The following is a 15,180-nucleotide window of genomic DNA, read 5'->3' on the forward strand; positions in this document are numbered from 1 at the left end:
AAATGTGACTTTGTACTACTGTACTTGTAGTTCGCATAACAGAATCAAGTGAAGACGCAGGAAATAACCAGGTAAATTAACACTATTTTACAGAAATCGGGTAAGATGCTGAGCCTTGCGATGCACCTGTGCTGCCATCTTGTGATAAGTATGAAGGAGGACTTGTCTCTGAGTGGTTTCAGGGCTTTTCAGAACATCAGTATCTTTATATTAAGTATCTTTACATACAGTAACTTTATCCTTAAGAATGGTTGTACTAGTAAATTTAATCCCCACATAACTGATGCTGGGAAGAAACAAACACATTCTGCTGACTGTAAAGCACTGTAATGACAGAAGTGTTGGTTATTATAATTGCCAAACTAAATGAGTTTTCTGCAAGGAAATTGAGAAAAATAATTAATTTCAGAGACATAAATAAATATTTTTATTTTGTATAGCCAGTGGGACATAAAGTAAAAATAAATAAATAAATAATGATGACGCTGAGGCCAAATGGAAAAATATGAACATATTATTATTATTATTATTATTATTAGGGGTTCAAGTGCATAGTGCTGAAACCCTATTGTAATTTTTTAAGATTTTCAAAGATCACAATCCTGACATAAAATTGATCAGGCAGACCTAACCATAAGGTGTAGAGACTTTAAACTATGAGGGATGGTAGTTCCCATACTGTCTATAACGTCACTAAAGCATGCCCTGATTGATCATTCCTAAACCACTCTTTGCAGAATCCTTGACTCAAGACAAATAAAACCCATAACAGATTTGATTCAATGCAATTTTTCAATTCAATTCAAGTTTATTTGTATAGCGCTTTTTACAATACAAATCGTTACAAAGCAACTTTACAGAAAATTATGTTTCTACAATATTTAGTAGTAGCTTATAAGTGGTGACTGTCAGTTTGTGTACGCATGACAGGATTTTTAGAAAAATTAATACAAGACGTATTCAGCCAGACGATGAACATTATTAATATTATTAATAATTATTATATGATGCAATCACACTTGTAGCAATATTTGTTAGTTCTGTTTGTTGATTCAGGGTTAGCATCATCTGAGGTCCTCTGAGGGTCAGCATAATCTCTTCTCAGGTGTTCTGGATCCAGACTGGAGCTTGTGTAAATCCTAGTTACGCAAAACATAGAAACAAATAGAGACATCATTAGCATAGCTGCTGATCCAACAAAGTAAAATTAATTAGTTTAACCCAAGCTAAAGAATAAGAATGCACATTTGATCAGATGCAACTACACTCACAATTTAAGAGTTACATTATTCGAATGCTTGGCGAAAGAGATGCGTTTTTAATCTGGATTTAAACAGAGAGAGTGTGTCTGAACCCCGAACATTATCAGGAAGGCTATTCCAGAGTTTGGGAGCCAAATGTGAGAAAGCTCTACCTCCTTTAGTGGACTTTGCTATCCTAGGAACTACTAAAAGTCCAGCGTTTTGTGACCTTAGGGAGCGTGATGGATTGTAACGTGGTATAAGGCTAGTTAGGTACGAAGGAGCAAAACAATTTAGGGCCTTATAGGTAAGTAATGATAATTTGTAACTGATACAGAACTTAATAGGTAGCCAGTGCAGAGACTGTAAAATTGGGGTAATATGATCATATTTTCTTGACCTTGTAAGGACTCTAGCTGCTGCATTTTGGTCTACCTGTAGCTTGTTTATTGAAGAAGCAGGACAACCACCTAGAAGTGCATTACAATAGTCCAGTCTAGAGGTCATAAATGCATGAACTAGCTTTTCTGCATCAGAAACAGATAACATGTTTTGTAGCTTGCCAATGTTTCTAAGATGGAAGAATGCAGTTTTTGTATCATGGGAAATATGATTTTCAAAAGACAAGCTGCTGTCTAATATAACACCCAGATTTTTGACTGTAGTGGAAGTAGCAGTACATCCGTCTAGTTGCAGATTGTAATCTACAAGATTCTGTGTAGTGTTTTTTGGTCCAATAATTAATATCTCTGTCTTATCCGAATTTAATTGGAGAAAATTATTTGTCATCCAATCTTTTACATTTTTAACACACTCTGTTAGCTTAGATAATTTAGAAGTTTCATCTGGTCTCGTTGAGATATATAGCTGAGTATCATCAGCATAACAGTGTAAGCTAATTCCGTATTTTCTAATAATATTACCAAGGGGCAACATGTATATTGAAATAAGAAGGGGACCTAGGACGGATCCTTGTGGCACTCCATATTTTACTGATGATAAATGAGATGACTCCCCATTTAAGTAAACAAAATGGTAGCGATCGGTAGGATTTAAACCATCTTAGATGATGACTGTCATCCTGGCAACATTCATTGTTGGCTATTTTGATTTTTTTTTTAAACCTACCTTTTGCCCAATTGGAACCAAAACAGTGCATACATTCTCTGGAGAGTGAATATAAATAATTATTAAACAAAAATTTCAACCCACCGTTGCAAAGAGACACCAAAACGTTCAAAAGAAATGGGGCCACTTTTTCTAAAATGGCTATATAACTCTTGAACAGAAAGAGATGTTTACACCGAACTTGATACACATATGAAAGACCTCAATTTGAGTCATGTGACAAAAACAAAAAACAAAAAAATGTGGAGTTTGGCCAGTGTACGCTACATACATGCTGTTTTTTGTTTTTGACCCAAACCAGACAAATTAGAGATTAGATCGGGAGTATGTTTGAAACATGTGGAGCCGAATTCCACAGAACAGCTCAAGACAACAGGATATTGTAAATCAATTCCTAGCACCACAAGTCAGAAGCAAGTCCACTAACCACCCCACTATTTCAAAGAACAGCTTTCAACATTAACACCATTAGAACAATAATTGACAATTTCAATTCGGAAAATAGATTGTCAAATTTGGGTTATCCAGATTGATGGTCAAAGAGATGCACAGCATGGCCATCACATGTAAACCCATGATAGTAATCATGATCACAAGATCTTTGGAATGATCCCCCCCACCTCATCCAGAAGAAAAGAACCAGACTGAAATTCCTGTAAGTGGACCTTTTAACTTCTGGTCTCCACAGAATGAATGTCCTTATGTCAAAGAATGGCACATAAATCGTCTTTTACAGATATACTGTAGATGCACCAAAATGAACAAAAAATATATAGGAATATCAGTCCATATCAGTGCTTAACTCCATATCATATATGTGACCCACACATTTTACTATCAGGATTCTAATCACTCATTGTATATGTCTTTTTAATAACTTTTGCTGTGTCTCGGAGTCTGACCTCGAGTGCCCATCTGAAACTTCAAACAGCACACAACTCTGTGTCTTCAGACGACGCCCAACCACGGGCTTCCAAACACGTCATTTCAATGACTACTGAACTTCTAGCCAATCAGCAACCTTGAGGGAAGTCGTGGCCTAGTGGTTAGAGAGTATGACTCTAGTTCCCGGACCAGCAATACCATGACTTAGGTGCCTTTGAGCAAGGCACTGAACCCCCAACTGCTCCCCGGGTGCCGCAGCATAAATGGCTGCCCACTGCTTCGGGTGTGTGTTCACAGTTTGTGTGTGCTCACATTCATTTACGGATATGCGCTGCGCAATGTCTTCACACATGGACCAGTGTGACATGGCCATTCTCTTCTGCTCTCAACAGAGGCAGTCACATTTCTCTCCTCTTCTCCCTGACTTCCTTGCTTCGCCTGTTCTTTGTCTCGTCTACTGTGTGAGAATCTCTCTGCACTGCTCTCCTTAACTGGACTATGGATTTGATAAATTGGTCTCTCAACGCAATTGACACCATCTTCTCTACGAGAAGCTTGGGTTCGGGGGAACCTGACTGCCCTGCTGGAACGTTTGCAGCTGGCTACACGATGGACACGTGGGCGAATTGACGGGTCGTGTGTCTGGCGGCTCTTTCCGTGGAGGACATTGAAGACATCTGCCTATTCGAAACCATGATAACAGGTCTTCTGCTGATTGGATTAGGGTTTGCCCTGGGTTATCGAAAAATTAAGAAGAACAGTTGGAACAGCTGTCCAATGCCTCGCAAGGCTACCCGTCATGATTGAAGCAGTGGGCAGAGCGTTCAGCATTGAGACTGAGACTTTTAGCCGCAATATGGATAGCATCACGAAAAAGCTCACGGCTTTGGAAAGGAAATTGGAGAATTTTGAGACCAAAATGGACAATGAACAATCATAGTGACGGTGAAATGTAATGCAGCTACTAGACCAAACAACTGGTATCTTATCTTCTTTCGGCTTTATCAGCGCTGGCCTTGGCTAGTTGGAACAACAAATTTCTCCCTGGGAGCCCTGCAGCCAGACCTTTCTCGCATTCCTCGCCCCCCTTCACAGACACCTGTTGATTGTTGACTCTGTCTAGGACCTAACCAAGGCTGTCTCCATGGCAACTTGCTGTGATGCTGTATAATCTGCGGACTGAGGTACCTAGAGAGAATCGCAACTCTCCAGGACTACAAATATACGAACTCTTACACATATACAGATATGCATTCACCCCCCCAACCTCCATCCCTCGCCTTCGCCGCTATGGTCTATGACCAGCGCTGTAATAGCTGCTGGACCGGATGGCTGTTTGCCTGCGCTGGATTACCTCGACCCACCAATTTCCATCCCCAGTTGCAAGTCGTGTGTTTATGGTGTATTGATTATGTGCTTTTGTGCTGAGGTGTTTTTCCGGTTCTCACACTATGCTCCCATAGGAGCGCAGTCTGGGTGTTGTTTTTTTTCTCCTCTCTTTCCTAATGTTTTGCTGTTATCTCTTCCCCTGTCTGCTGTATTTCGTTGCCTTGTGACCACATGTGCAATGACAATAAAGTTGAATCTAATCTTATCTAATCTAATCTAATAATATACCTCTGTAAATAAATACAATTTAAATTCACGTCTCACACACTTCAATGCACTTTTGAATGGAACACATACGTTCACTTCGAACTGGAATCATGGCAGAACATCCTGTGATGTCCACTTCGCAGGACACTTACATTCAATTAGAACAAATTTCCACACAGTCAAATTATAATTATTAAATTATTTTGCATCCTCCACATAGTATTTTATGTTTCATCTGGTACTGAGGATGTCTCTTATTTAGATATATTTAATCGCAGCAAGCGCACTGCTACCCGACACATTGGTAGGTCTACAATACTAGCCTAATATAAGTTCACACAGACTTATCGCCATGTTATTTTATAGTGGATGACTTACTGTCAACGCGCTATGGTATTAAAACGGTCCTGATGCACCATTTCCCCTGGTTTGGAGTGTGATGTTCAGATCCTAGCACTTCTGTCAGTTCGGTTTCGGTTCAGTGCCAGGGGTTCAGACATTCATGCTACATGTTTTGCCTTTGTTGTGAGAACACATAATAAGTGTTCATTCTCTCACCATGCAGTCTTGTCTCATGCCTTTTTGTTTTCTTGTGTCGTGTTTGGTTTAGCATATGGCTTGTGAGTGGTCTCATTGACCATGTGTTATTGTGTTTGTTTTATGTGAACAGATGGCTTTTTGTTTGTTTCTAAATGCAATGTGTTTTTCTCTCTATTGTTGAACTCTCTTGTTACCTGATCATTTGATAATTTGTCCACTTGTCATCACTGTTATCCTCACTGTTTGGTTTCCTATTTATCCTTCCCTTGTGTTTTCAGTCCTGTGAGAATTTGTTGTCTTTAACACCCTTGTGTCCAGGTTCCTGCCCCATTCTTTTGGGATAGTTTTGTTTCTTTTTTAGAAATGTAATAAAACATATTATTGCTCTGTACTTGAGTCCTCACCTCATCCCTTAGCTCAAACCTGACAGTAAGAGCCTACTTGTGTAAATGGAATGTTTCTGGACATTGAAATGGACGCAAAAAGAAGAAAGTTCACAAAGAGTTTTAATAAAAAGGGGAAACAAAGCTACACATTACCATGAACAACATCAAACATAGAACAAAGAGAGGCTAAAATTCATAGACAAGTTAATCAAAAGGAACTGAAAAAACAGAATCATATGGAATATAACTGTGACAACATTGGCATCAGATGATGAAGAGTTTTGTTGTTATGGTACTCGGTTGCCAACCATTCCGTATTAGCTGTGACGTCCCATATATATGGCTTAATTTATGTGTCCCGTGCGATTTCTTTCTGACAGAGCAAAACAGAATGTTGTGTCTGAAAGTTACTCTGTAAATTGTTGTTTATTGTACATTTGCAATAATGAAAAAGATGCATTGGGATCAGCATTTATTGACATTCTGAACTCTATTGGGGTTAGACAACACGTTTCAGGACCTACTCATTGTCGAAATCATACTCTAGATTTAATACTGTCACATGGAATTGATGTTTGATAGTGTTGAAATTATGCAGCCAAGTGATGATATCTCAGATCATTATTTAGTTTTGTGCAAACTTCATATAGCCAAAATTGTCAATTCTACTTCTTGTTACAAGTATGGAAGAACAATCACTTCTACCGCAAAAGACTGCTTTTTAAGTTATCTTCCTGATGTATCCAAATTCCTTAGCATATCCAAAACCTCAGAACAACTTGATAATGTAACAGAAACTATGGACTCTCTCTTTTCTAGCACTTTAAATACAGTTGCTCCTCTACGCTTAAGGAAGGTTAAGGAAAACAGTTTGACACCATGGTATAATGAACATACTCGCACCCTAAAAAGAGCAGCCTGAAAAATGGAGCGCAGCTGGAGGAAACAAAACTAGAATATTTCGTATTGCTTGGCGGGAAAGTAACCTATCCTACAGAAAAGCATTAAAAACTGCTAGATCCGATTACTTTTCTTCTCTTTTAGAAGAAAACAAACATAACCCCAGGTATTTATTCAATACAGTGGCTAAATTAACGAAAAATAAAGCCTCAACAAGTGTTGACTTTTCCCAACACCACAGCAGTAATGACTTTTACACATTTTAGGTTTATTATTTATCTATCCCAAATGTCCGGTTATATTGAATTGATGCCATGGGCTCATTTTACTTATTATTTTCATCTTTTTCATCTTTCGGTCAATCTACGTTCCTACTCTCACCTATGGTCATGAGCTTTGGGTCATGACCGAAAGGACAAGATCCCGGATACAGGCGGCCGAAATGAGCTTTCTCCGCAGGGTGGCTGGGCGATCCCTTAGAGATAGGGTGAGAAGCTCAGTCACCCGGGAGGAGCTCAGAGTAGAGCCGCTGCTCCTCCACATCGAGAGGGGTCAGCTGAGGTGGCTCGTGCATCTGTTCCGGATGCCTCCTGGACGCCTTCCCGGGAAGGTGTTCCGGGCGCGTCCCACTGGGAGGAGACCACGGGGAAGACCTAGGACACGCTGGAGAGACTATGTCTCCCGGCTGGCCTGGGAACGCCTCGGTGTCCCCCCAGAAGAGCTGGAGGAAGTGTCTAGGGAGAGGGAAGTCTGGGGTTCTCTGCTTAGACTGCTGCCCCCGCGACCCGGCCCCGGATAAGCGGAAGAAGATGTATGTATGTATGTAATTTTCATCTTTAAAATAAGAATTTGATTTATTTTCATTGTTGAATGTAACATTTACTGGCCTGTCTGATCCTGGGCTGGGTTTCCATTTTAAACCAAAGGATTATGGAAAACAGCCCTGTTCAGTTTATGACAATTTATGTTGTAAAAGAAAGAAAGAAAGAAAACACGTTTTCACTGGAGAAGCTTTGCCTTCTGTTATAGACCCAAACAGGGCCATACCATAGCCCAGTCAGGTGTGCCGTGGAAAATCCAAACTCTCTATTATATTATTGTTTTAAATCACTGACATTGGTCTTCGTTGTGTCTGTCTGAGGGTTTTACAAATATGTAACCAATGAAAAGCATTCAAAAGAGATTGTCAAACTGTCAGGGAAACCTTGTAACTTCATCCCACCTCCATTCAGAACGAAGTGCCGTGAAGCACACAGCTTGGTGACAGATCTCAGTTTGTTCGCAATGCAAGGGTTAATAATCACTGATGTTTGAATTAGTACAGTGTCTTGAATTGATGTTGATAGTGTTGAAATTATGCAGCCAAGTGATGATATCTCAGATCATTATTTAGTTTTGTGCAAACTTCATATAGCCAAAATTGTCAATTCTACTTCTTGTTACAAGTATGGAAGAACCATCACTTCTACCGCAAAAGACTGCTTTTTAAGTTATCTTCCTGATGTATCCAAATTCCTTAGCCTATCCAAAACCTCAGAACAACTTGATAATGTAACAGAAACTATGGACTCTCTCTTTTCTAGCACTTTAAATACAGTTGCTCCTCTACGCTTAAGGAAGGTTAAGGAAAACAGTTTGACACCATGGTATAATGAACATACTCGCACCCTAAAAAGAGCAGCCCGAAAAATCGAGCGCAGCTGGAGGAAACAAAACTAGAATATTTCGTATTGCTTGGCGGAAAAGTAACCTATCCTACAGAAAAGCATTAAAAACTGCTAGATCCGATTACTTTTCTTCTCTTTTAGAAGAAAAAAAACATAACCCCAGGTATTTATTCAATACAGTGGCTAAATTAACGAAAAATAAAGCCTCAACAAGTGTTGACTTTTCCCAACACCACAGCAGTAATGACTTTATGAACTACTTTACTTCTAAAATCGATACTATTAGAGATAAAATTGCAACCATTCAGCCGTCAGCTACAGTATCGCATCAGACAGTTCACTATAGACCCCCTGAGGAACAGTTCCACTCATTCTCTACTATAGGAGAGGAAGAATTGTATAAACTTGTTAAATCATCTAAACCAACAACATGTATGTTAGACCCTATACCATCTAAGCTCCTAAAAGAGGTGCTTTCAGAAGTCATAGATCCTCTTCTGACTTTTATTAATTCGTCAATGTCATTAGGATATGTCCCCAAAATCTTCAAACTGGCTGTTATTAAGCCTCTCATCAAAAAACCACAACTTGACCCCAAAGAACTAGTTAATTATAGACCAATCTCGAATCTGCCTTTTCTGTCCAAGATACTAGAAAAGGTGGTATCCTCACAATTATATTCCTTCTTAGAAAAAAAATGGTATATGTGAGGATTTCCAGTCAGGATTTAGACCGTATCATAGTACTGAGACTGCTCTCCTTAGAGTTACAAATGATCTACTCTTATCATCTGATCGTGGGTGAATTTCTCTATTAGTTTTATTGGATCTTAGTGCTGCGTTTGACACAATTGACCACAACATTCTTTTACATAGACTTGAACACTTTGTTGGCATTAATGGAAGTGCATTAGCATGGTTTAAATCATACTTATATGACCGCCATCAGTTCGTAGCAGTGAATGAAGATGTATCATATCGATCACAAGTGCAGTATGGATTACCTCAAGGCTCAGTACTAGGGCCGCTACTCTTCACACTTTATATGCTACCCTTGGGAGATATCATCAGGAAACATGGTGTTAGCTTTCACTGTTATGCTGATGATACTCAACTCTATATTTCTTCGCAGCCCGGTGAAACACACCAATTTGAAAAACTAATGGAATGCATAGTCGATATAAAAAACTGGATGACGAGTAATTTCTTACTGCTAAATTCTGAAAAAAACAGAGGTGTTAAGAGCTAAAAACTCTGCTTGTAATAACCTAGAACACTGTCTTAGACTTGATGGTTGCTCTGTCAATTCTTCGTCATCAGTTAGGAACCTAGGTGTGCTATTTGATCGCAATCTTTCCTTAGAAATCCATGTTTCTAGCATTTGTAAAACTGCATTTTTCCATCTCAAAAATATATCTAAATTACGGCCTATGCTCTCAATGTCAAATGCAAAAATGTTAATCCATGCATTTATGACCTCAAGTTTAGATTATTGTAATGCTTTATTGGGTGGTTGTTCTGCACGCTTAGTAAACAAACTACAGCTAGTCCAAAATGCAGCAGAAAGAGTTCTTACTAGAACCAGGAAGTATGATCATATTAGCCCGGTCCTGTCAACACTGCACTGGCTCCCTATCAAACATCGTATAGATTTTAAAATATTGCTTATTAGTTATAAAGCCCTGAATGGTTTAGCACCTCAGTATTTGAATGAGCTCCTTTTACATTATAATCCTCTACGTCCGCTACGTTCTCAAAACTCAATTTGATAATACCTAGAATATCAAAATCAACTGTGGGCGGCAAATCCTTTTCCTATTTGGCGCCTAAACTCTGGAATAACCTACCTAACATTGTTCGGGAGGCAGACACACTCTTGCAGTTTAAATCTAGATTAAAGACCCATCTCTTTAACCTGGCTTACACATAACATACTAATATGCTTTTAATATCCAAATCCGTTAAAGGATTTTTAGGCTGCATTAATTAGGTAAACCGGAACCCGGAACACTTCACATAACACCCTATGTACTTGCTACATCATTAGAAGAATGGCATCTACGCTAATATTTGTCTGTTTCTCTCTTATTCCGAGGTCACCGTAGCCACCAGATCCAGTCTGTATCCAGATCAGAGGGTCACTGCAGTCACCCGGATCCAGTACGTATCCAGACCAGATGGTGGATCAGCACCTAGAAAGGACCTCTACTGCCCTGAAAGACAGCAGAGACCAGGGCAACTAGAGCCCCAGATACAGATCCCCTGTAAAGACCTTGTCTCAGAGGACCTCCAGGACTAGACCACGGGAAACAGATGATTCTTCTGCACAATCTGACTTTGCTGCAGCCTGGAATTGAACTACTGGTTTCGTCTGGTCAGAGGAGAACTGGCCCCCCAACTGAGCCTGGTTTCTCCCAAGGTTTTTTTCTCCATTCTGTCACCGATGGAGTTTCGGTTCCTTGTTGCTGTCGCCTCTGGCTTGCTTAGTTGGGGTCACTTCATCTACAGCGATATCGTTGACTTGATTGCAAATAAATGCACAGACACTATTTAACTGAACAGAGATGACATCACTGAATTCAATGAGGAACTGCCTTTAACTATCATTTTGCATTATTGACACACTGTTTTTTCTAATGAATGTTGTTCAATTGCTTTGACGCAATGTATTTTGTTTAAAGCGCTATATAAATAAAGGTGACTTGACTTGATTTGCGATTGTGCAGATATTTATTAAAAAAAAACTCTTGTTTGTGTGATAGGCTAAGTATACCATAGGCATATCTATGTTATGAAAACAAAAACTTTATTTAACTTTACTTAAAATAATTTTAATAACATTTCTTCCACACTATGTGTAATGGCAGTAAGATGAGAGAGAGTGCTCAAAACTCATCAGATGATTGCATAATTTAGTGGAACATTCATATGGTAATATACCATCATCCTCTGTAAAGACATGAGGTGTGAACATTTGAGAATTTGTCATTATCTTTTTAAATGTGTCAATGAGAAGCATGGCAGAATCTATTGATGCAGCATTAGTCCGGCCATGCCTGTATGAGACCTCCCTTGTCCCGTTTCTTGACAGCTAACCTCTGACTGATACAACAGCAACAGTGCTGACTTGAGAATGACCACAGACACCTGTCATCATCCAATCACAGCCACCCTTATGCCGAATACATTAAGTAAATCAGGAAATGCAACATAACTGTTCAAGGAAGGCTGAGGAATCCTGCCAGCTGGTCGCTTCTGCCTCACAGCAAGTGGTGCTCGCGCTAAGACTAATTCCGTCCTTGTTTTGACTTCAATAAATCAGTTTTGGCAGTTTTTCTTATTATTATTTGAGTCCCAATAAGATGGAAAATAGCAGTAAATGAATTTTCTGATATCTCTTTATGGTTTTGCCCTTTAACAAATACTTTTTTACTTTTTTTTGTTATTTTATTATTATTATCTATTTTTATAGATTATTATAGATTTTTTTATAGTTTCATAAAAGCATAAAGTAAAGTTCATGATTAATTTTATTTGTTTAACACAGTCAGATGTTAGAAATGCAGTTAGCACATTAATTCAGTTTGGCATTACAGATTTATTCTGTGCAATTTTTTGAAATTAAATAAGAGGACACATAAAAATTTTGTTTATCAGTGGACTACTGATCACTATGGACTACTGATGTAAATATAATTTTATATTATGCCTTTCTTTCTTTCTTTCTTTCTTTCTTTTTCTTTCTTCTTTCTTTCTTCTGTTTGGTAGTGGCTGCTCCCGACCTCCTTGATCCTAAAACAGCCACTCACAACTCCAAACCACGCCTGTCGTTCTCAGCTCAGCCTGTGTTGCTGAAGTCTCCGGATGACTTTGAGCCTCGTGTGACTGTTATGCGCTGGAAAACAGTGCTGAGCGTCTTCCTGCTGGTGGTACTGTACTTGATCGTCGGAGCAACTGTGTTTAAAGAGCTGGAGCAGCCCCATGAGATGTCCCAGAAACTGGCCATCCTGGTGGAAAAACTGGAATTCCTTGAGCAGCATCCATGTGTCAACTCATCAGACCTGGAAAACTTAGTGAAGGTGAAACAGCTAACAGGCACACAAACTAATTATTGGACAAAACACATTTTGGGCTACTTGAGTTACACATTTTAGGTTTATTATTTATCTATCCCAAATGTCCTGTTATATTGAATTGATGCCATGGGCTCATTTTACTTATTATTTTCATCTTTAAAATAAGAATTTGATTTATTTTCATTGTTGAATGTAACATTTACTGGCCTGTCTGATCCTGGGCTGGGTTTCCATTTTAAACTAAAGGATTATGGAAAACAGCCCTGTTCAGTTTATGACAATTTATGTTGTAAAAGAAAGAAAGAAAGAAAACACTTTTTCACTGGAGAAGCTTTGCCTTCTGTTATAGACCCAAACAGGGCCATACCATAGCCCAGTCAGGTGTGCCGTGGAAAATTCAAACTCTCTATTATATTATTGTTTTAAATCACTGACATTGGTCTTCGTTGTGTCTGTCTGAAGGTTTTACAAATATGTAACCAATGAAAAGCATTCAAAAGAGATTGTCAAACTGTCAGGGAAACCTTGTAACTTCATCCCACCTCCATTCAGAACGAAGTGCCGTGAAGCACACAGCTTGGTGACAGATCTCAGTTTGTTCGCAATGCAAGGGTTAATAATCACTGATGTTTGAATTATTACAGTGTCTTCTTCACTAAAACACTATGTCTCGTAAAGGCTAATGGTTTGTGTGTGTGTGTGTGTGTTTGAAGTGCAGAGAATAGCTTTTGCAGTCTAGTTGTAGCCTATATAGGCTATTTTGTAGGCTACATTTTAAATATCCTGTGCATATAATGCTTCATCATCTATATCATGAGATTTTGGCCAAGTGTATTAAACAAGAAAAACGAAGCGACCATATACAGTAGAAACAATATATGTTTTAACCTGTAAGTTGATGAAAGCATAGGCTATAATGTGATGCACTTGCTGCCTCAGATGCGGCCGTTATAATGACAGACAAAACACAGATCTCCGTCATTCGCTGGTCAAAAACATTAACTCCATTTGAGCTTGATTTTCATAACATGTTTTTTTTTTTTTTTAATGCTTAGTAATTTATGACACTGCCATACCCTATGGTTTTGTAAAACCCCACCACTGGGCCCAAAAATTAAAACATGGAGAAGTATGGTGGAAGGAAGAACATGGCTGAAGCTTTTTCCCCCTTCCAAAATGGTGAAGTTGGACATTTGGAAATATTCTGGATTCCAAAGAAATGCAAGTGGATTATTGGTTGAAGAAAATTCCACTTTGTGTAAGACACTTGGATAGAAAGTGGCACTGAAACAAAGGATAACTTCAAACTTTTTTGCTAGAATTGAAATTAAATGAATTTACAATCGTAAGAGGGGGTTTCTCCTCAACCACCACCAATGTGCAGCATCCACCTGAATGATACAATGGCAGCTACAGTACAATGGCAGCAGTGCAGTCACCACAAACCAGCTACAGGTGGAGAGGAGAGAGAAAGACACAATTCAATGCAAGGGGATTATAAGGAGGCCATGATTGAAATGGGCCAGTGGAGGGAATTTGGCCAGGACACTCAGGCTATACCCCTACACTTTAAAAAAAGTGCCATGGGATATTTTAGTGATCACAGAGAGTCAGGAATTTGATTTAACATCTCATCCGAAGGACGGTCTTTACAATTATCCAGTACAAATCAGGACGATAAATTTTCCACGAATCTATTTTCCACCTATTTAAATACTATATAGACATGGCTCTTAGAAACAATTCAATGAGTGACTACTAAGACGCAAAAATAAAGTAAAATGTAAATGTAATCTGCAGCTTGATTGCATGTACAGCGGCTGAAGATAGTTAAAACTCAACTAACTGTGCTAAAGTTTGCGTTTTGCATTTAAAATACTGTAAATCAGCTAATACTAAGTTGTGTAATTAATAATGGCAGTGTGGCAGAGAAATGATATCAATATCAAGTTCAAGTTCAGTGTACATGACACTGAATTAACTGTTTTATTTGTAAATATGTAGGTAATGCTATATTATATTTATACTATCCATGACAAAATGCAAAACAATACTGTTGTCGTACTGATAAAAAACAATTATTTGGGTAATAATCTGTAATTAAGTAATATCTGTAATGACACTTTAAATATCAAGACATTTATCTAATGTGTGTTTGGCTCAGGGCTGGACAATATGACCAAAATTTATATCACAATATATTTCTACATTTCGGTCGATATGATATAATTCCAATATCAATATGAACACTATTAAAAAAGCCTCATAAAAACTGCCAAGATTGCCCACAACAGATGTCTGTTATACAAACTTATGAAAAATGAATTCAAGTCTATGACACCTCATTTAAAACCAAATAATATTTTAGAAAAAATAAAAAATTAAATAAGTTAATGTTCAGCTTTTTTGTATTTAGCCTTTATACAAACAATAAATGTGAAATTGCTGTCAAATAATCGTCTCAGTCTCACCTAATTAATATGAAAACTTCAAACTATAGGCTAATATACAATACCAGTCAAAAGGTTTTGAACAGTAAGATTTTAAATGTTTTTAAAAACTCTTCTGCTCACCATGTCACACACCTGGACTCATTTTGTGTGTTTTTTGTCCCTGTTAATTAAGTCATGCCATCCACCTGTGTTTTCCCAATTATCCTTTGTATAAAAGCCTTGTCCTTTCAGTTCTGTTTTGTCGGGTCTACTCGTCTACTTGTTACTCGTCTACTCGTCTACTTGTCTACTTGTCTACTTGTCCACTTG

At 38.3% G+C, this 15,180-nt stretch overlaps 1 protein-coding gene across 3 annotated transcripts in view; it reads left to right on the forward strand.

Annotated features, from left to right (window-relative positions):
• The window catches only part of kcnk2b (potassium channel, subfamily K, member 2b), a 65,457-nt gene that overhangs the window by 16,707 nt on the left and 33,570 nt on the right, over window positions 1-15,180 (forward strand). For all 3 annotated transcript variants that reach the window (XR_009424228.1, XR_009424229.1, XM_059513311.1), the window contains exon 2: window positions 12,111-12,421. Coding sequence is in view for 1 of the 3 variants with exons in the window: in XM_059513311.1 (XP_059369294.1) it covers window positions 12,111-12,421 (311 nt within the window). In the remaining 2 variants the exon portion in view is untranslated. The remainder of the gene's footprint in view (window positions 1-12,110; window positions 12,422-15,180) is intronic.

The sequence above is a fragment of the Carassius carassius genome, chromosome 27 (assembly GCF_963082965.1).
Source record: "Carassius carassius chromosome 27, fCarCar2.1, whole genome shotgun sequence".
Taxonomy (NCBI): domain Eukaryota; kingdom Metazoa; phylum Chordata; class Actinopteri; order Cypriniformes; family Cyprinidae; genus Carassius; species Carassius carassius.